This window comes from Microcaecilia unicolor, chromosome 2, assembly GCF_901765095.1.
Source record: "Microcaecilia unicolor chromosome 2, aMicUni1.1, whole genome shotgun sequence".
NCBI classification, from domain to species: Eukaryota; Metazoa; Chordata; class Amphibia; order Gymnophiona; family Siphonopidae; genus Microcaecilia; species Microcaecilia unicolor.
The window spans coordinates 141,085,878-141,107,338 of NC_044032.1; the positions used below are offsets into that span (position 1 = coordinate 141,085,878).

Consider the following 21,461-nt stretch of genomic DNA (forward strand, 5'->3'; position numbering starts at 1 on the left):
TTGCTGCCACAGAACCCAACACTTGGTCATAATCCCATGTGGGAGAACTTGGAGTTTGCAGTAAGAACTGAATTTGCCCCTGCAGCTTGACTATCCATTGATCTGGTAAAAATACCTTGCCCTGAGCTGTATCGAAAAAATCCCCCAGGTATTCCAGAGTTTTGTGGGAATTAAGTGAATTTTGGGAAAATCAATAACCCATCCTAATACTTGCAAGAGAGATATTACCCTGGAGGCAACCTGATGACTTTTTTGAACTGAAGAAGTCCTGATCAGCCAATCATCCAGGTAAGGATGCACCCTGACACCTCCTGTCTCAGAAAGACTGCCACAACCACCATCACTTTTGAAAAGATTCTGTGCACTGTCGTGAGGCTGACGGGCACAGCTCAAAACTGAAAGTGCTGCCCCAGAATTGCAAACCACAGGAAACACTGATGTTGCAGCCAAATGGGAATATGAAGGTAAGCCTCCTTGAGATCCAGAACCACAAGATATTTTCCCAGTCATAACAACACTTTCATGGGAGTGTAAAGTTTCCATGTGGAAGTGTCTGACCCAGTGGTTCCCAAACCTGGTCCTGGAGGCATCCCAGCCAGTCAGGTTTTTAGGATATCCACAATCGATATTCATGAGAGATATATGCATGCACTGCCTCCACGGCATGCAAATCTTTCTCATGAATATTCATTGTGGCTATCCCAAAAAACTGACTGGCTGGGATGCCTCCAGGATCAGGTTTGGAAACCACTGGTCTGATCTTTTTGAGGTCTAGCAATCGGACCCTCCTTTCTTTGGCATCACAAAATAAACGGAATAAGAACCCTGACCTTGCTCTTGAATGGGCACTGGGACCACAAGTGTGGAGACAACCATTGTCTACTTGTGCAAAGCACTGTGCGGGGACTCTAAGAAAAAATCTTTAATGGGAATGGAGAACTCTAATTTCTAGGCTTCTTTGATAATATCCAGAACTATCGTAGCAACCTTGGTCCACTCTTCGCCGTAAAAATGGGCCAACTGTCCTCAGGTGTGGTGCAATGCGGAGCAGGACCCCATCATTGTAAAGGATGAGAAGTGGGCAAAGACCTTGAAGCATGGGTGGAGGATCGCTTGTCAGAGTGAAAGGATTGCTTCTGCTGATATCTAGGTTTCTGAAAGGAAGAAAACTAGCCAGACGATACTGCTTAGTATCCTTAAAACAAGGACGCCGCTGACTGGTTCTGAATGAACTCAAAAGCTAGTCCTTGGGCAAACGCTGAGTTTTAGTCACCTAAATCTTTGACTAATTTCTCCAGATCCTCTCCAAATAAAAGCTTACCTCTAAATGGAAGCTTAGTAGGACACTGTTTAGAGGCTGCATCTGCAGCCCAGTGGCAAAGCCACAATAAGCGTCAAACTGTAATTCTCAAGGACATGGCTAAGCAGATGCCCAAATATCATCATATAGGGAGACCACCAGAAAGGCCATGCCTGTCTCCAGACTCTGCCAAGGTGTCCACTGCCTGCTGAACCCAGCTACGGCATGTCTTGGCTGCAAATGAGCTGCATACTGCCACCTGTAGAGACAGCACGGAGACTTCAAAAGAATTTCAATGTTGGCTATTTTACTGTCCTGCACATCTTTCAACACTATTCCACCTTCTACCGGTAAAGTGGTCTTTTTTATTACTGCCGCCACTAGGGAATCTACGTTAGGTTAACTTAAATTTCTCAAGTTACTCCTGAGAAATGGGATAGAGATGAGACATAGCTCTGAGCAAACCTAATGCCAGCGCCTGGAGTTGTCCACTGCGCAGTAATCAATTCTTGTATAGTTTCATGTACAGGGAAGGACTTGGGATGTTTCTTGGTGCTTGCCCTCTTAGGGTTAGAAGAAGAGGGAGTCAGAACACCGAGGCAGAAATATTCCAAGGCCTTTGTAATAAAGGAAGATAATTCTTCCTTATGGAATACCCTAACTGCTGTTGAATGAGGAAGTAGATGATCCTACAACTCACCCTCCTCCTGTTCACCAGGTAACTGATCAGGTAGTGAAGAAACTGACATGTTCCCTACAGAATGAGGAGGGGATGGTGGAGAAATAGTGTCCACTTTGGAAACAGCCTCTAAACGCCTGTGCTTAGAGGAAATTTCTGACTGCAGAGGCTGAGAAGCTTGAAGAGACCCAAGCAGCTCCAGTTGCTGAGCAAGCAAGGCAGCCCCAGCTTCAGAATGCTGATGAAAATGTATGACTACTTATGCTTGGTGGAGCAAAACAAACTCAAGGAAGGAGGACTCCTGATCAGCTACAGGAGTACTAAGCCCAGGTATGGCAGAATTCACACTGGGAGAGGAGGAATTTAAAGTAAAAATCAGTCATTTGACCAGGTAAAGCAGCAACAGCACTCGTAGAAGCAGAATCGTGCTGCTGTAAAATGCCCATGAGAGCCTGAGCACCAAATGTAACATATGAAGAGAGCCAAGGAGAATGTGACCCTAAGTCTCCCGCGAGGGAAGACGGAGGTTTTCCCATAACCAACATACTCTCAGCCGCATTTGATCCTGAACGGCCTGCAAGACATTGTCCTCGACACTGCTCTACACTTACCGCAGCGAGAGCAGAGTTTTACAGCCTCTGCCACCATCGGGTGTAAAGCGAAAGCAAAAGAGTCAGCCCAAAGTAAAAATAAAATTTAAAGGAACACTCACCCAAAATGCTGAAAAAGTGCAGAGCTGTGAGCAGAGCTGCCACAACCCCCTCCAAATTCAAAGTGTCATAACAGTGCCAGTTACCTGCTAAGAGTGCCTTTATATCTCTTATTTATTTTCTCAAATCCTGTGAGGAAGGAGCATGGAGGAAATGGCGGGCGGGGGGGGGGGGATGGGGTAGGGTAGGGACCCCCAAAAGCTGGCACTGCTGTGCCAAGGCACCCCCTAGCTCCACTGAACCAGGAAACCCAGAACAGGAACTTAAACCAAGATGAGACCAGAAGCTTGTGAGAGACTGTCCACTGGCTGCTGGAGATAGAGCTATACTAACTGACCAAGAAGCATACCGTCCTATAAGACAAAGTTCAATTTAGTGCTCTCTATCTCCACCTGCTGGTAGATGGTCATAACCCACAAGTTAGTGAATGATACATACCTGTAGCAGGTGTTCTCCGAGGACAGCAGGCTGATTGTTCTCACGACTGGGTGACGTCCGCGGCAGCCCCCACCAACCGGAAAAGCTTCGCGGGACGGTCGGCACGCAGGGCACGCCCACCGCGCATGCGCGGCCGTCTTCCCGCCCATGCGCGACCGCTCCCGCCAGTTGAATGACTAGCAAAAATGAAGAAAACGCAACTCCAAAGGGGAGGAGGGAGGGTAGGTGAGAACAATCAGCCTGCTGTCCTCGGAGAACACCTGCTACAGGTATGTATCATTCACTTTCTCCGAGGACAAGCAGGCTGCTTGTTCTCACGACTGGGGTATCCCTAGCTCTCAGGCTCACTCAAAACAAGAACCCAGGTCAATTGAACCTCGCAACGGCGAGGATACAACAGAAATTGACCTACGAAGAACAACTAACTGAGAGTGCAGCCTGACCAGAATAAATGCGGGTCCTGGAGGGTGGAGTTGGATTTACACCCCAAACAGATTCTGCAGCACCGACTGCCCGAACCGACTGTCGCGTCGGGTATCCTGCTGGAGGCAGTAATGAGATGTGAATGTGTGGACAGATGACCACGTCGCAGCCTTGCAAATCTCTTCAATAGTGGCTGACTTCAAGTGGGCCACTGACGCTGCCATGGCTCTAACACTATGAGCCGTGACATGACCCTCAAGAGCCAGCCCAGCCTGGGCGTAAGTGAAGGAAATGCAATCTGCTAGCCAATTAGAGATGGTGCGTTTCCTGACAGCGACCCCTAGCCTGTTAGGGTCGAAAGAAATAAACAATTGGGCGGACTGTCTGTGGGGTTGTGTCCGCTCCAAGTAGAAGGCCAATGCTCTCTTGCAGTCCAATGTGTGCAACTGACGTTCAGCAGGGCGGGTATGCGGCCTGGGGAAGAATGTTGGCAAGACAATTGACTGGTTAAGATGGAACTCCAACACCACCTTCGGCAGGAACTTTGGGTGGGTGCGGAGCACTACTCTGTTGTGATGAAATTTGGTATATGGAGCATGAGCTACTAGGGCTTGAAGCTCACTGACCCTACGAGCTGAAGTAACTGCCACCAAGAAAATGACCTTCCAGGTCAAATACTTCAGATGGCAGGTATTCAGTGGCTCAAAAGGAGGTTTCATCAGCTGGGTGAGGACGACGTTGAGATCCCATGACACTGTAGGAGGCTTGATAGGGGGCTTTGACAAAAGCAAGCCTCTCATGAATCGAACGACTAAAGGCTCTGCAGAGATGGCTTTACCTTCCACACGATAATGGTAAGCACTAATCGCACTAAGGTGATTCCTTACTGAGTTGGTCTTGAGGCCAGACTCCGATAAGTGCAGAAGGTATTCAAGCAGGTTCTGTGCAGGGCAAGAACGAGGTTCTAGGGCCTTGCTCACACACCAAACGACAAACCTCCTCCACTTGAAAAATTAACTCTTTTTAGTGGAATCCTTCCTAGAGGCAAGCAAGACACGGGAGACACCCTCAGACAGACCCAACGCAGTGAAGTCTACGCCCTCAACATCCAGGCTGTGAGAGCCAGGGACTGAAGGTTGGGGTGCAGCAACGCTCCGTCGTTCTGCGAGATGAGAGTCGGAAAACACTCCAATCTCCACGGTTCTTCTGAGGACAATTCCAGAAGGAGAGGGAACCAGATCTGACGGGGCCAAAAGGGCGCGATCAGAATCATGGTGCCATGGTCTTGCTTGAGCTTCAGTAAGGTCTTCCCCACCAAAGGTATGGGAGGATAAGCATACAGGAGGCCGGTCCCCCAATGGAGGAGAAAGGCATCCGACGCCAGTCTGCCGTGTGCCCGAAGTCTGGAACAGAACAAAGGCAGCTTGTGGTTGGTCTGAGAGGCGAAAAGGTCCACCGAGGGGGTGCCCCACTCTCGGAAGATCTTGCGTACCACTCTGGAATGGAGCGACCACTCGTGCGGTTGCATGACTCTGCTCAGTCTGTCGGCCAGACTGTTGTTTACACCTGCCAGGTACATGGCTTGAAGGAGCATGCCGAACTGGCAAGCCCAGCGCCACATGCCCATGGCTTCCTGACACAAGGGGCGAGATCCGGTGCCCCCCTGCTTGTTGGTGTAATACATTGCAACCTGATTGTCTGTCCGAATTTGGATAATTTGGCAGGACAGCCGATCTCTGAAAGCCTTCAGTGCGTTCCAGATCGCTCGGAGCTCCAGGAGGTTGATCTGCAGATCCTTTTCCTGGAAGGACCACAGACCCTGGGTGTGAAGCCCATCGACATGAGCTCCCCACCCCAGGCGAGATGCATTCGTCGTCATCACTTTCGTGGGCTGCGGAATTTGGAATGGACGTCCCAGGGTCAAATTGGTCCGGATGGTCCACCAGAGCAGTGAAGTGCGGCAACTGGTGGAGAGGCGGATGACATCTTCTAGATTCCCAGTGGCCTGAAACCACTGGGAAGCTAGGGTCCATTGAGCAGATCTCATGTGAAGACGAGCCATGGGAGTCACATGAACTGTGGAGGCCATATGACCCAGAAGTCTCAACATCTGCCGAGCTGTGACCTGCTGAGACGCTCTGGTCTGGGAAGCCAGGGACAGGAGATTGTTGGCCCTCGCTTCGGGAAGGAAGGCCTGAGCCATCTGGGTATTCAGCAGAGCTCCTATGAATTCCAGAGACTGAGTTGGCTGGAGATGGGACTTTGGGTAATTTATCACAAACCCCAGCAGCTCCAGGAGTTGAGTAGTGCACTTCATGGACCGGAGGGCTCCTGCCTCCGAGGTGTTCTTGACCAGCCAATCGTCGAGATATGGGAACACGTGCACTCCCAGCTTGCGAAGGTACGCCGCTACCACCACGAGGCACTTTGTAAACACTCGTGGGGCAGAGGCGAGCCCAAAGGGCAGCACACAATACTGAAAGTGCCGTGCGCCCAGGCGGAATCTGAGATACTGTCTGTGAGCTGGCAGTATCGGGATGTGAGTATATGCGTCCTTTAAATCCAGGGAACATAGCCAATCGTTTTTCTGAATCATTGGCAGAAGGGTGCCCAAGGAAAGCATCCTGAACTTTTCTTTGACCAGGAATTTGTTCAGGCCTCTCAGGTCTAGGATGGGACGCATCCCCCCTGTTTTCTTTTCCACAAGGAAGTACCTGGAATAGAATCCCTGCCCTTCCTGCCCGGGTGGTACGGGCTCGACCGCATTGGCGCTGAGAAGGGCGGAGAGTTCCTCTGCAAGTACCTGCTTGTGATGGGAGCTGAAGGATTGAGCTCCCGGAGGACAATTTGGTGGCAGGGAGGCCAAATTCAGGGCGTATCCGCACCGCACTATTTGGAGAACCCACTGGTCGGAGGTTATGAGAGGCCACCTTTGGTGAAAAAATTTTAACCTCCCTCCGACCGGCAGATCGTCCGGTACGGACACTTTGAGGGCGGCTATGTTCCCGTGGATCCAGTCAAAAGCCCGTCCCCGGCTTTTGCTGTGGAGGCGCAGGGGGCTGCTTAGGCGCACGCTGTTGACGAGAACGAGCACGCTGGGTCTGTCCCTGTGCCTGACGAGGCCTTCGGGCCGGCTGGTTGTACCTACGCCTTGCAAAAGAATAGGGTGCAGCCTGCCGGGCCCGGGAAAAACGTCCACCTGTTGAGGTGGATGCTGAAGGCGCCCGGTGGGAGAGCTTGTCGAGGGCGGTTTCCCGCTGATGCAGTTGGTCCACCAGCTGCTCGACCTTCTCACCAAAAATGTTATCCCCCCGGCAAGGGACGTCGGCCAGTCTCTGCTGGGTGCGGTTGTCCAGGTCAGAGGCACGCAGCCATGAGAGCCTGCGCATCACTATACCTTGGGCCGCAGCACGAGATGCCACGTCACAGGTGTCAAAAATACCCCTGGACAGGAACTTTCTGCACGCCTTCAGCTGCCTGACCACCTCCTGATAAGGCCTGGACTGCTCCGGCGGGAGCTTATCGACCAGGTCCGCCAGTTGCTTCACATTGTTCCGCATGTGGATGCTCATATAGAGCTGGTATGACTGGATGCGGGTCACGAGCATGGAGGATTGGTAGGCCTTCCTCCCAAACGAGTCCAGAGTGCGAGACTCCCGCCCCGGGGGCGCCGAGGCGGTATCCCTCGAACTCCGTGCCCTCTTGAGAGCAGAATCCACGACCGCCGAGTCATGGGGCAATTGTGGCCGCATTAACTCTGGGTCAGAGTGGATCCTGTACTGGGACTCTGCTTTCTTGGGAATGGTGGGATTAGTTAACGGTCGCATCCAGTTCCGAAGCAGTGTCTCCTTGAGGACATTGTGCAGCGGTACCGTGGAGGACTCTCTAGGTGGTGATGGATAGTCGAGGACCTCGAGCATCTCAGCCCTCGGCTCTTCCACAGAGACCACTGGGAAGGGAATGCTGATAGACATATCCCGCTCAAAGGAGGCAAAGGAGAGACTCTCAGGAGGTGAGAGCTTCCTCTCCGGTGAAGGCATGGGGTCCGAGGGAAGGCCCGTAGACTCCTCTGAGGAGAAATATCTAGGGTCCTCCTCTTCCCCCCACGAGGCCTCATCCTCGGTATCGGACATAAGCTCATGTAGCTGAGTCCTGAACCAGGCCCGGCTCGACGTCGAGGCACCGAGGCCTCGGTGTCGTCGAGCGGTGGACTCCCGCGCCGGCGGGGACGAAGCTCCCTCCATCGACGTCGACGGGGACTCCACCTGCGTGGCGGTCGAGACCGGCGCCGCAAGCGGCGGCGGTGTCGATGCCCCCGGCGCCGGGCTAGAGCTCGCTGGCGCCACAGTCATCGGCGCCGAGGGCGCAAGCACCCCCGGCGCCGGCACAGCATGGCGCATCAGCCCTTCCAGGATCCCTGGAAGGATGGCTCTGAGGCACTCGTCCAGGCCCGCTGCCGGGAAAGGCGGTGGGGCCGGTAGGGGTGTCGGTGCCAGAATCTGGTGGGGGCCAGGAGACGGCACCGAAGTGCCGGGACCCTGTCGCGTCGGTACCTCCACAACCGACGGGGACCTCTCCTCTCGACGTGGACGCTTCGGCGTCGCCTCCTCTCCGATGTCCGGATGCGAGGGCGACCGGTGACGACGCTTCTTATTCTTCTTGCGATGCACGTCACCGGCGCCGGGAGGTATGGAGGAGGAGGAGGACGATCCCCCTCGGTCACGAGGAACCGGGTCAGACAGGCCGACCGTCCCGCGAAGCTTTTCCGGTTGGTGGGGGCTGCCGCGGACGTCACCCAGTCGTGAGAACAAGCAGCCTGCTTGTCCTCGGAGAATCTAGATTCATCTGCTGTTGATAACAAGAAACAGACAGATAGGAGTATACCAGAAACAAGCTACCCCGTCTTCTAAGACGACTGAGGGGCCCTTTTACTAAGTGGCAGTAAGCCCACCGCCGACTTACCACACACCAAACAGGAACTGCCAAACAGAACTACCACCGGGCTACTGCAGCTGCCCGGCTGTAGTTCCCACCCCAGCGCATGCCATTTTTGTAGCGCTTCTGTTTACCCAGCGGTAATTAGGCACTACCGCTCACTGTCCAGTTACTGCCGGGTTAGCGCAGGAGCCCTTACTGCCACCTCAATGGGTGGCAGTAAGTGCTCCCTCCTAAAATAGACGTGCAGTTAAGTGGTTCACTTACTGCACGGCCATTTCTTTTCAAAAAAATGAGATAGCCTTTAACCACTGCGGTAAAAGGGGGCCTCATAACATGTCAAAAACACCCGCTGATGCTAGTGCAGGTTCCCTTTTACCACCACTTAGTAAAAAGGCCCCTTAATTTCTTACAAGTTTCACATTAAGGGGTCTTTTTACTAAGCTGCATTAAAAAGCGGCCTTAGGGCATCCTTATGCGGGTTTTTGCAAGTGTGCTAACCATTTTTACCGTGGCTGTAAAATGAGCGATTTTCTATTTTTTGTATTAATGGCCTGTGATAATGTTGCTGTCAGCACACAGCCTTTAAAAGAAAATTACTGTGTGGGCACTTACCACTACCCATTTTGTATGAGGTAAGGGTTTACATGGTACTCCTGCACTAATGTAGATGCATTGTTTAGTGCAAAAGTGCCCACTCACTGCCTCCCGACACACCCCCTCAAAAAAAAAAAAAAAAAAATATATATATATATATTTTAGCACGTGGTTACCGCACACACATATGGCAGTTACTGAAGGATGCCTGAGCTGGTCCTGCGGGATACCATTTTAAGCTGCATTAGACATGTGTTAGCACCTAACACAGCTTAGTAAAAGGGCCCCTAAGGTAGTCAGAAACATTTCTGTGATAAAACTGAAAAAACTAGTCAGATAAAAGAAACAGGATGTTGTTAGATGGGTCAAAGTAACTTTATATTTTGGCTGTACCAATTATTAAAATTTTACACAAATCTTATCGCCCCTATAATCATTACCTTTTCTTGTAGGATCTGGTATAACAGTGAACTGCCTTAAAATTCCTAGACAGAATTCATATGCTCCTAATCCAACTTTTAGTGCAATTCTGACTCCTTCAGTTCTCTAGAAAAGGGCAGAATGGTTCCAAAATATTGGTTGTCTTCCCTTTTTTTAACAAGGGAATAAAAAAAAAAAAACAACTTGGAAATATGACACAACTATAAGCTTCTGCATAAATACCTGAACTACCAAGGTTTCCATAATAAAGAAATGTCATAAAAACTTCAGAAAAAGAAAACACAGAAGTAGTATAAGTAGTCTGGAGACCTGCTGTCAAGGAATTCACAAGAAATACATTATTTATTAAATAGGTCCTTGGTGACTCACTCCAGGACACCACTGCCATGTTAAAATATTACTGCTTTGGATGTAGAGACCACCAATATTTTACGGAGGATGGGAAAAATATCTGGGAAACTCAGGTAACAGACAAAATTGTTTTTAGGAATCAGAGTAGTAGATTAATTTTCCCTGGAATCATTTTTCATGTTGCTGCTGCTTTTTTTTTTTTTTGGGGGGGGGGGGGGGGAGACTTTTCTTTTATGTTTGATCATTTTTTTTTTTTTTGGTTGCCTTCGTTTTTCTATTTTTGTTTTGGTATAGATTTTTTTTTTGTCTATTTGTAATTTTCTTTCTGCACCCATCCAACCTCTGTTCTATACTGGCAGAGAACAGTCCCAAGTCTTACAACTCCTCTCTAAGTACTAACCATCAGTATCCTTCTTAGGCCAGAGCCCACCACAACAAGGATGGCTCCTCCTAGTCCCAAGCCAATGTCAACCTGTTGCCTGGGATTTTTCTAGCCCTGACATTTACTTTTTGAGCAAAATTATTATTAAAAATCAAAAGAAATAGATACTCTTCCCTGCCAATTCACTAGTAATCTGTTAAGTCAGTCACGTAACAGCTGTTCAGTGCATTTCCCTCTTATTGGCTCTTTGGGAGAGCAGACTGTTTCTTAGATGGCCTTTAGTCACTTGGAGATTTTCATTTGTGTCCTTCCAAGCTTGTACTGCAATGCATAGGTATAACAGCATAAGATTTAACATAATCAAGACAATTTTCAGCTGTGCTGAACTACATCTTGAAAAACACAAATTGCTACAGATAGACAAGCAAGAAGTGATATAACTGAAACCAAGGAGCTCTTTTACTAACAGTTAACACTAACACTGTTAAAGATCCCCCAAGTTATGTAAAATTTGCAGCAGCCTAGCTAGGGCACAAACTTATACTTCAGCTTCTGAAATGTTCAAAATGACATCCTGGAAGGAGGTTTGGGAATGTGTCAACTGACACTGTAAAGCAGAAATAAAACCGGGGATCTGGTAGTTTCTTTTTCAGGTACCAGGAGGTTTAGTTTGATCTTACCTGCCGTTACAGAGAAGCCAGCGAGCAAGGGAATAATGTGGTATGATCTTCTGCATGACACTGGCCATCACCATGGTGACCACCAGCTGTACGCCAATCAGACCCTAGAGAAGAAAACGGTTCAAAGAATTCAGTCAATGTTAACATGCTGAGGTATGGTCACAAGAGTACATGTTTGCACATATGTCCCAGCTACACAAATATATGATATAATTATGTACAAAATATTTCTACAAGTACATTTTAAATCTTTTATCTGTGACAGATATAAAAGTCCAAAATGAAACTTAAGGACACATATGACATGAAATTCCCTTTATCAATGAATTTACTTTAAAATAACATTATTTCAGTAACACAATCACTCCACAGTTATCCTTCAAGTTTTACAGTAGCCATTTAAATAGAACAGAGTCTAATATGTCAATTTCTAATTGGCTTATACATGAGCTAGGAAATCTCTTCTGGCAACACAGACCAGTTGGATTCAGTGTGCTGTCTAGTACACTTCAAAACACAGCTTCTCTCAAAATGGAAGAAAACAAAAACAGAGAAAAGCATCACGTTGAAAACATTATGCCAAACAGTATTAAGTTGCCATAAGAAGTTTTAAAATACCACAAAGTATTTGATAGGTGCAGCTTTGCTTTTAGCAAAGCACTGCATTAGATGAAACAAACTGAAATTTCTTTCTATTCCCCTTCAAAAGCTCCCACTTAAGTATGCAACTAGCTAATAATCTCAACAGCCTAATGGGCAAAGTAAGATCATCTTTTTTTGGCTCCCATGAACAACCATGATAAATGGTGGCTGGAGTCTATAGTGGTACTACATGTGCACACTACTGTCCTGATACACAGGGAGGACTAAACTCTACAAAGAAGTGACTATTTGCAACAAACAAGCCACATTTCTAGTAAGTACTTAACTATTTCAATAAAAAACGTATTTAATGCAAGGTTAAGACCTAGAATAATCAAGGATTTGGGATGTTAAAGCAATTTCAAGAAGGTAGGATTTCAGTCAGGATGTGAAAACTACCAGAGAAGAAGCAAGATGCATTAACTTATTAAAGACCATACAGTGCTGCAAGATATCAAGTATGCAGGCTGGAAATCTCCAAATTCAGCTCTCTTCAACTCAAAATACTATCCTGCACAATACAAGACAACACACTCCAAGATTAATTGTGCTTCATCCTCTTCTACAGAACACCTGGAAAATGGACAGAATCCCATCAAGATCTCACCAACTTCATCTCCAACACATGCATATCCCACTCAAACATACTACTACTCGGAGATCTAAACATACACCTAGAAGACACGAACAACACAAACACTGAAGAATGTCACAATTTCCTTCAACAATGGAACTTCCAATACCCATCCTCTCAACCAACCCACACACTCGACTTAATACCCTATAAATTCACAGAAGCTCACCACATAATGTACAATGACATAAAATGGGAAGAAACACAGTGGTCCGACCACTTCAAACTTTTCGCAACCCTCAACTGGAAAGAAGCCTCCTCCCAAACCACAACTACCAACATAATCCATGTATCCCATTACAAAATCAACAATGAAACTTTCTGGAACAACATTTATTCCAAGCCCTGGTCACCACCTGACAATTCCTCACTAATCCCAACATCCTGGGAGGCCAGATGCCCGACAGTGCTCAACATATCACCTCTGAAAATGGTCAAAACCAAGGTGAACCCATGGTATAACAACCAACGCAAAGAACTCAAAAGAGAATGCAGAAAACTAGAAAGGCTATGGCAAAAACACAAAACAAACAAAAACAAAATGAACTGGAAATTAAATCTCAGCCAATACAAAGCGAAATTTAGAACAATCAAATTCAACCACTGAAGGCACATAATCTGATCAGATTACAAACAAACAAACACACACACAAAAACTACAGCATAATTAACTCATTTCTAACCACAGACCACCAGACATCCGAATCAGAAAACTCTCCAGGAGCACAAGAACTTGTTAACTATTTCAAGGACAAAATAACATCATCGAAAGCCTCCTTCCAGAAAGATAACCCGAACTTAGAACTGTACTTAAATGAAACCCGAACTTAGAACTGTACTTAAATGAACTCACCAGAAGTAAAGAGCCATTCATCAAGGACCGATCTTGATTGTCCTCCTCACCCCCACATATGACACTAATTAGGCAACTACTTCTCAAAGCAACCAAATCACATTGCTCATTGACATCTGCTCCAGTTAACTTCTAAAGGAACCTCCTGCACAATTCCTAGAAAGCATCACAGCCTACCTAGATGACCTACTAACCGCAGGCATCTTCCCTGTGGAGAACGGTATCATCATCCTAAGTCAAGCAAAAGTGACGTCAAAAATTACATGCCAGTGGCCTCCACACCACTCACTGCCAAACTCTTAGAAAGCATTGTCAATAAGCAACTCACAGAATGCCTGCACAACTTCTCAATACTCCACAACTCTCAATCAGGATTTAGATCTTATCACAGAACAGAAACACTAACAGCACTCATCGCCAACTTCAGAAGAGAAATTAGTCAAGGCAGAACACACCACTACTACAATTTGACATGTCCTCGGTCTTCAACATGGTCGACCACCAGACCCTAATATGAATACTAGACAAGATCAACATAAGTGGAGCAGTACTCTAATGGTTCGAGAAATTCCTGTCCAAGAGAACATACCAAGTCAAAATGAAAAATGAACTATCCTCCACATAGAAAGCACAATCCAGAGTCCCACAAGGATCCTCAATTTCCCCAATACGCTTCAACATCATAATGACTCCTCTAGCCAAGACACGACATTCAATGCCTCAACCCATTCATCTATGCCAACGACATGACTATACCCCATTCGAAAACGACATTAAAGATATGTCAGAGACAATCAAAAGAAGCATCAGCACAGAACTGGGCCACCGCCTTCAAGCTCAAACTCAATAGAGACAAGACCCAATTCCTGGTAATAACAGCACCATACAAACAAACCACCACACATAACAAACATCAATGGGACCTCTTATCGCCTCTCGGATAACTTAAAATTACTGGGAGTAATCACTGAATCCAAAACTGTCACGCGAACCCTAGGTTACAAAAGTTGCTACAAACTCAGTCCATATAATGTGGAAAACTGAGGAGAATCAGAAACAACTTCCCAACTAAAGTATTTTGTGCAATCCACTGTTCTCACATACCTAGACTACTGCAACACACTCTACTCAGGATGTAAAGAGCAAGTCATAAAGAGTCTCCAAACAGTTCAAAATACAGCAGACTCATCTTCAGAAAACCAAAATACGAAAGAGCCACCCCTCTACTACAAGCATTACACTGGCTCTCAATCAAAGCCCCCATAACCGTCAAACTTTGTACCATGGTCTGGCTCAAAATTCACGGCGAAGCGCCAGCATACTTCTCAGACATGATCACCCTACCCCTTAAGAACTCACTAGAGGTGAGGAATTATTTGACACTTCACTACCCCAGCTGTTACAGACTCATCTACAAGTCTGTGCACTCTGCAAACTTCCCCTACCTAGGCACCAAGATGTGGAACGCACTACCAAAATCACTAAGGTCCCTAACTCCCCACACCATCTTTAGGAAACACCTCAAGATATACCTGTTCAAGACGTTCCTAACCATAGACAACAAAAGTGTATCAACTTCACCCAACTGAAATGAGCCAACCACCCCACCGACATAAACACCAATCCCCCTCCCACTAATCATGATCAAACCAACTAAATACCCAATTCTACCCCACAACATATAACCTAACCTCCAACCACTTAGATCCAACTGAACAGGAACTTTCCCTCGATTACCTGCTCCCACCCCACTTAGATCCAACCAAACAGAACTCCCTCGATCACCTGTTTCCCCATCACATTCTCTGCCATTGAAGCAATCACTATAATCACCTACTTATCCTAAAGGTAACTCCCTTTCTAACCCCATCTCAAATATAACCCTTTACCTAACATTCAAATCAAATGTAACTCTTTATCCAATGTTCACCTTAACTATAACTTTATTATCACTGCTTATAATACAATGTAATTCTCTACCTCTGATATCTTCCATTGTAAACGATAAAGTATATAACTGACATCCAAATAATGATAGTTATGAGTGATGCATAGTTTAAGTGAGGAAAAAGCCTCAATTACCAAGGAGAACTATGTTGGACAGCCAACTTTAAGGGAGCCACCTCGGAATCATCAAGGGCTAAAAACCTCTTAAATTATCACTTCACACTTGAGCCTGATGCTTAAATCTTAGAGGCACTAAGTTGCATTAATCTTACACTTATCTTAGGACAGCTGTCAAGTTGTATCCACCATCCACGGCCCGATTAACAGTATCAAAAAGGATGAAGATTCAAGGGCAGCCCTTGGCCACAGCTATGAAAACTTTAGTGGAAAAAAATGAGGAAGGTAGACTTGCCTTGGTTGCAAGAATGTCAAAGCAGCAGAAGTAAACAATCCATTCAAATGGTTTGCATGTAAACAGCAGAAGAAAGTTAACAGGGTCCAGAGAAGAAGTGTAAAGGCAGCAAAACATACAATAGGATCGAGATGAGGTTCGAGACAGATACAAAAAAAACTGCAGAAGAGATGATCCAAGGAGCAGAGAACAAATAGTGAGTTTGGAGCAGGAAAGAAAGTGAATAGTTTTCTTCTCTGTGACATCAGAAAAAGAAGAAAGGTTAGCAAAGGATAAGGGAAGGAGAGAAGCATGAGCTGTATCCTTTAGCTATTGTATATGACTGAGGGATCTGGACCCATGCTCGTGTAGTCGGCGGGACGGCACCAGCACATGCGTGGAGGGACACTACTAGAAAGTTCTTAGTCTTGCAAGTCAGCGTCCGCATGGGCTCCATCAGATGGCATCACACAGCTGTGAGAATACAAAGGCTTGCTTGTCCTTGGCGAGTACAATATCATACAATAAAAATAAAATGCAGCAACTTTATAAAACCCACAGTCAGAACCAGAGAAAAACCCTACGTAAATAGAAGTCCAAAGAGAAAGAAAGTAGGGCAGGACAATGGCAAATCCACAAGGAACCAAAAGGGAGGTACAAAACAAGAGTTTATTGATAAAGTACCACAACTGAACAGACCCAACATGGAGCCGTGTTTTGGCAAAGGTCACCTGCCTCAGGGGTCACAATCTTATGAAGTGCTGTGAAATTTATTTTTATTTATTTACAAAGTGTTGATATACCGCTTTTTGCCAAAGATGGTTTCAAAGCAGTTTACAAAAAAAAACATGCTGTTAGAAAGGACAGAAATAAGTTTTAAGAGTGAGCAGGATAGACTAGAGAGAAGAGGCAAGTTTTTAAAGTCTTCAAAACGGAAACAACAAAAACCCCAAATACAGCTACCAAATATTCATAAGTACATACATTTATTTATTTACAATATTTGTATCCCACATTTTCCCACCTATTTGCAGACTCAATGTGGCTTACATATTTCCGTAATGGTGATTACCAGTTCCGGAAAAAAAAAGAAATACATACTTAAGGTAGAGGAGACAGAATGGAATAAGTATTCAGGAAGGAAAGTTAATCTTATAATAAAAATCGGGATAACTTAGTTTGAAACAATCATAAATATTAAACTTCAAAATTAGTATGAGCGATAGGAAATAAAGAATTACATAGTGAAAGTCCAGTGTACATCTTGTTAATTGACAATTAGGGTACGTTATTATGGTAAGCTTTCTTGAATAAATTGGTTTTTATGGTTTTTTGTAATTCATTCCAGATTTGCATGGCTATGTAGGAAAAACTAGATACATATGTTAGTTTATATTTTAGTCCTTTACAGTTGGGATAATGTAGTTTCAGGAACGTACGAGATGAGCTAGTAGAGTTCCTGGTTGGTAGGTCTATGAGGCCTGACATATATCCCAGAGCTTCACCATGTATGATCTTATGAACCAGGGTACAAACCTTGAATGCAATGCGTTATTTTAATGGAAGCCAGTGTAAGTTTTCTCTTAAGGGTCTGGCGTTTTCATATTTCATTTTGCCAAATATGAGTCTGGCTGCCATGTTTTGTGCAGTCTGAAGTTTTTAAATAATTTGTTCTTTGCACCCGGCATAGATAGCATTACAATAGTCTAGTTGGCATAGGACCAATGATTGTACCAGTCTGCAGAATGTTTCTCTTGGGGGAAAAAAGGTTTTATTCTTCTGAGTTTCCACATTGAGTGAAACATTTTCTTTGTTGTGTTTTTCGCATGGTTCTCTAATGTAAGGTTTCGATCAATTGTAACTCCTAGAATTTTCAGACTTTCTGAGACAGCAAGGGTAAAGTTTGGGATATTTAAATGACTGGGCTTGTATTTGTTATGTTGCAATGAGAGAATGAGACATTGTGTTTTGTCTGCATTGAGTTTCAGTTGAAAAGTATCCGCCCATGAATTCATAATATGAAAGCTGTCGTTGATTTATTTAGTAAATTCTGCCAGGTCATGTTTAAATGGGAAGTAGATCATGACATCATCTGCGTAAATAAAAGGATTAAGGTCTTGGTTGAACAACGTCTTGGCTAATGGTGTCATCATGAGATTAAAGAGGGTCGGCGAGAGTGGTGATCCTTGAGGAACTCCACATTCCGGTTTCCAAGGTGATGATATAGTTGAATTTGATATTACTTGATACATTCTTGTTGTTAAGAAGCCTTTGAACCAGTTAAGTATGTTTCCTGTAATTCCAAAGTTTTCTAAGATGTTTAGCAGTATTTCAAGGTTAACCATATCAAACGCACTGGACATGTCGAATTGCAGGAGAAGTACGTTGTCTCCAGTTGCAATTGTCTGCTTAAATTTGGAAAGGAGAGTGATTAGCACAGTTTCTGTGCTGTGGTTAGATCTAAATCCTGATTGTGACTCATGCAATATTGAGAACCTGTTTAAGTAATTGGTAAGTTGTTTGGTCACCATTCCTTCCATTAGTTTGACTGCTAAAGGGATGGATGCTACTGGGCGATAGGTTATATCATTTGCTTTTTTTCTTTATGTCCTTAGGTATTGGTGTAAGTAATATATTTCCTTTATCATTGGGGAAAAGTCCATGTTGTAACATATGATTTAGGTGTTTCGTAAGGTCTGTTATGAAGCATTTAGGGGTGAATCTTATTAGGTTGTTGGGGCATGTATCAAGCTTGCAGTGGGACTTAGCAAATTTATTGATCGCTTGCATAACGGATTCATCAGAGAGGATAGTGAAATTAGACCAGATTCTGTCAGCTGGATATTCTCCAGGAGTTGGATCCAAGCAATCGAAGAATATTTCGTGGTCAGCAGTAAAAGATGATAATGTGAGTCGAATCTTAATAATTTTCTCATTAAAGTATTTAGCAAGACTCTGCTGATGGGGTATCTGTAGTAGTTGTAATGACTGGGGTGGTATTTAGTAGTTTGTTCACTAGTAGAAAAAGTTTGTGTGTGTCTTTGTAATCTAGTCCAATTTTGATTTTGTAGTAGGATCTTTTAGCATGTCGTATAGCATATTTGTATTTCTTTTGGATTTGTTTCCATGCGTTTAATGTGTGTTCATCTTTTCTTTTATTCCATGCTCGTTCGTATCTCCTAACCCGAATTTTTAATTTTTTCATTTCTTCACTAAACCAAGGTATCAAATTTTTTCTTCGGGTGGTTTTTGTTTGTAATGGTGCTATATTATGTAGTGTCCCAATCTTGGAGATAATTATTTGATTCTGTTTGTATTGTCCATTCGTCTTTGTAAAGCTGTTGTCAGAATGTTGTAGGATCAATTTGTCCTCTTGAGGTGTAGGTTGTACATTCTTGGTTATGGCGTGTGCTTTTTCTTCACCATCGTAAGGATAAATTTAATTTATGATGATCTGACCAAGGCACTTCTTCCCATTTAGTATCTACTAGAGTTAGATTTAGATCTGATGCTAGTTTGTATGTAATGAGATCAAGTGTGTGTCCTTTGTCATGTGTTGCTTGTATATTTGGCCAATTAAGGTTGCAAAGTTGAAGGAATTCTTTACATTCACACACATTGGTTGAATTGGGATCATCTAGATGTAGGTTTATATCCCCTATAATAAGTATGTTGGAGTTAGCTACACAGGTATTCGATATAAAGTCCCTAAGTTGTGGTTGGCATTCGTGCCAATTGCCTGGTAGTCTATAAAACAGTACAGCATTCAGATGGTCGAACAAGGAAGTGTGATGGATTCTTACTGAGGCTATTTAAAGATGTGGTGTTATAGACTCAGCTGTTGTTGTTATAATGAATTGAGACTTATGGATTAATGATATACCTCCTCCTCATTTTCCTTTTCTTGTCCAATGAGTGATTTTATAACCTGGGGGGGCATAAGTCTAAAATTGTGGGGTCATTTTGATCGTTGAGCCAAGTTTCAGTGATGAATAGAAGGTCGAGGTTGTCTGTTGAAATCCAATCTGTTATAATTGTTGTTTTATTAACTACTGATCTGGCATTTATATAGCCCAGGTGGAGTGTTTGGTAAGGGTCAGTTGAGTTTGAAGTTGTTTTAATTTTTATTAATTGTTTATATAGTAAATAGTAACATTAGCCCTAAACAGATACTATACATCTAATGGTTCAATCCAAATAGACACTGTCATCAAATGTACAAAGATATATTTCTTGTCTATGTTTATGTGTTCACCTATTCTGCTGAATATTGCTCCTAGAGGCCAATATTAAATAGGTCGGTGAGTGGTGAAGTGAATTTTACTAGGGTATTTACTCCTCTAGGCTGCAGACTACCTCTTAAAATGCAATGCTATTTAAAGGGAGCACATTTCAAACATGTCCACATAGTTAGAAATACCCATAGGCTCTGCACCAGTTTATAAGGGCAATTATGAGCATACTCTCCATTTGAAAACTGCCTACGAAAATCATACTAGAAAAAATCTGAACCTGTTTTCTCTGTATGTACATTTTCTGGATCATACAACAGATGAAGAGCCCTGTTTCCTAAGCCACGTTATAGGCGTGTTAGCATCTTTAACGCGCATTAACAATGTACATGCCTACAGTATCCCTATAGGTACCTACATGGTTAATCCGCACGCTAATTGTAGGCAAGTTAAAAACGTTAACGCGCCTTAGCAAACAGGGCCTGAAGTTTTGAAAATCCTAAAGTACAAGCTATATTGCCTCCCCTGACCTACTCCACCCCTGTGAAATGTCTCCAGACATGCAATTGTACCCACACAAAGGGTGGACAGTTTTCTCACAGCCAATTTAACCAGGTAAATTAACATTTGCACAGGCAAATAGCCTTAGAAAACTGCCCCCTGAGTTGGCTGAAAGTAAGAAATATGGAAGGCCAACCACATGGTCAAGGGTATCATTCACTGTAAAGCGAAGATATTTACCTGTAGCAAGTATTATCCGAGGACTACAGGCTTCATATTCTCACATGTGGGTAGATGCCAATCCACGTCATTCGGCCTGGCATTAATGCCAAAGTAAAAAACAGAGCTTTGTGAATCATAAGCCATGCTCCACTGCGCACGCCTTTATTTTATTCAGATTACTCCTGATGCACTGGACTGGCTAAGGTTTGAAATTACACAGCTAACTGCTCATATGAAATCTTTAACCAGAAGGAAGAAAAGGAAGATAATCGGTAACAGCCTGCAAAGAATCCAGTTTTCTCCAAGCTAACATAACAGAGGAAGTCAATTTGTGACTACTCATGGAACTGCAAAAGCACAGAGGAATGTATCAGTTATCCTGAAACTGTTGGTGTTCCTAGCATCTATGTAGCTCCCTGTGACCCTGGGTAAGTCACTTAACCCTCCATTGCCCCAGGTACAATAGTAGTACAATGTACTACTGAGATTATGAGCCCACTAGGGACAGACCTAGTACCTGTAAAATGAAACTGTAACCTGCTGATGCCTAAGCAGTATATAAATACTTAAAATAAATGAATGCATGAAAACCTTAAGAAACTTTGAGGTCTACAAAGAAATAGTGTGCCCCACACAAGCTTTCACTGCTGAATACAGTCTTATTTCTGTCACAAACCAGAAGCACCCAGTAGTAATAATCTCTCTGAGCTAAGCTAATTCACAGTTTCCTTGTCATTTATTTACCTGATTAATGCAGCAACCACACCATTTTCTTTATAACGTGATACAAACGCTTATGGATATTTCTAAGACACTTGGTAGTTAAGTCAAGACAAAGTCAAAAACTACTTTAGCTCTACTCTCCAGATACAAGTTCAGTCAGTCAGTGCTGGTGGCCTGCAGTGCAAGTACAGAAAACAGCAGCAATGGCCCTTTCTCAAAAGCCTGCCTGTAACATGCTGTTTAATGAACTAAAGCACTCAACTCAGGAAGTAGGAAAGCAGAATAAAAGGCTGATAGGGCTACCATAAAACTAATTATTCATCTCCACCCCCACTACTAAAAAAAAAAAAAACTTGTAGCCTGCAGTGCATTAAAATGAA

At 44.4% G+C, this 21,461-nt stretch overlaps 1 protein-coding gene across 1 annotated transcript in view; it reads right to left on the reverse strand.

The window, feature by feature from the left end:
- The window catches only part of TMEM161B (transmembrane protein 161B), a 187,246-nt gene that overhangs the window by 149,109 nt on the left and 16,676 nt on the right, over positions 1-21,461 (reverse strand). The window contains exon 2 of the mRNA XM_030193365.1: positions 10,937-11,040. Coding sequence (XP_030049225.1) covers positions 10,937-11,040 — 104 coding nt within the window. The remainder of the gene's footprint in view (positions 1-10,936; positions 11,041-21,461) is intronic.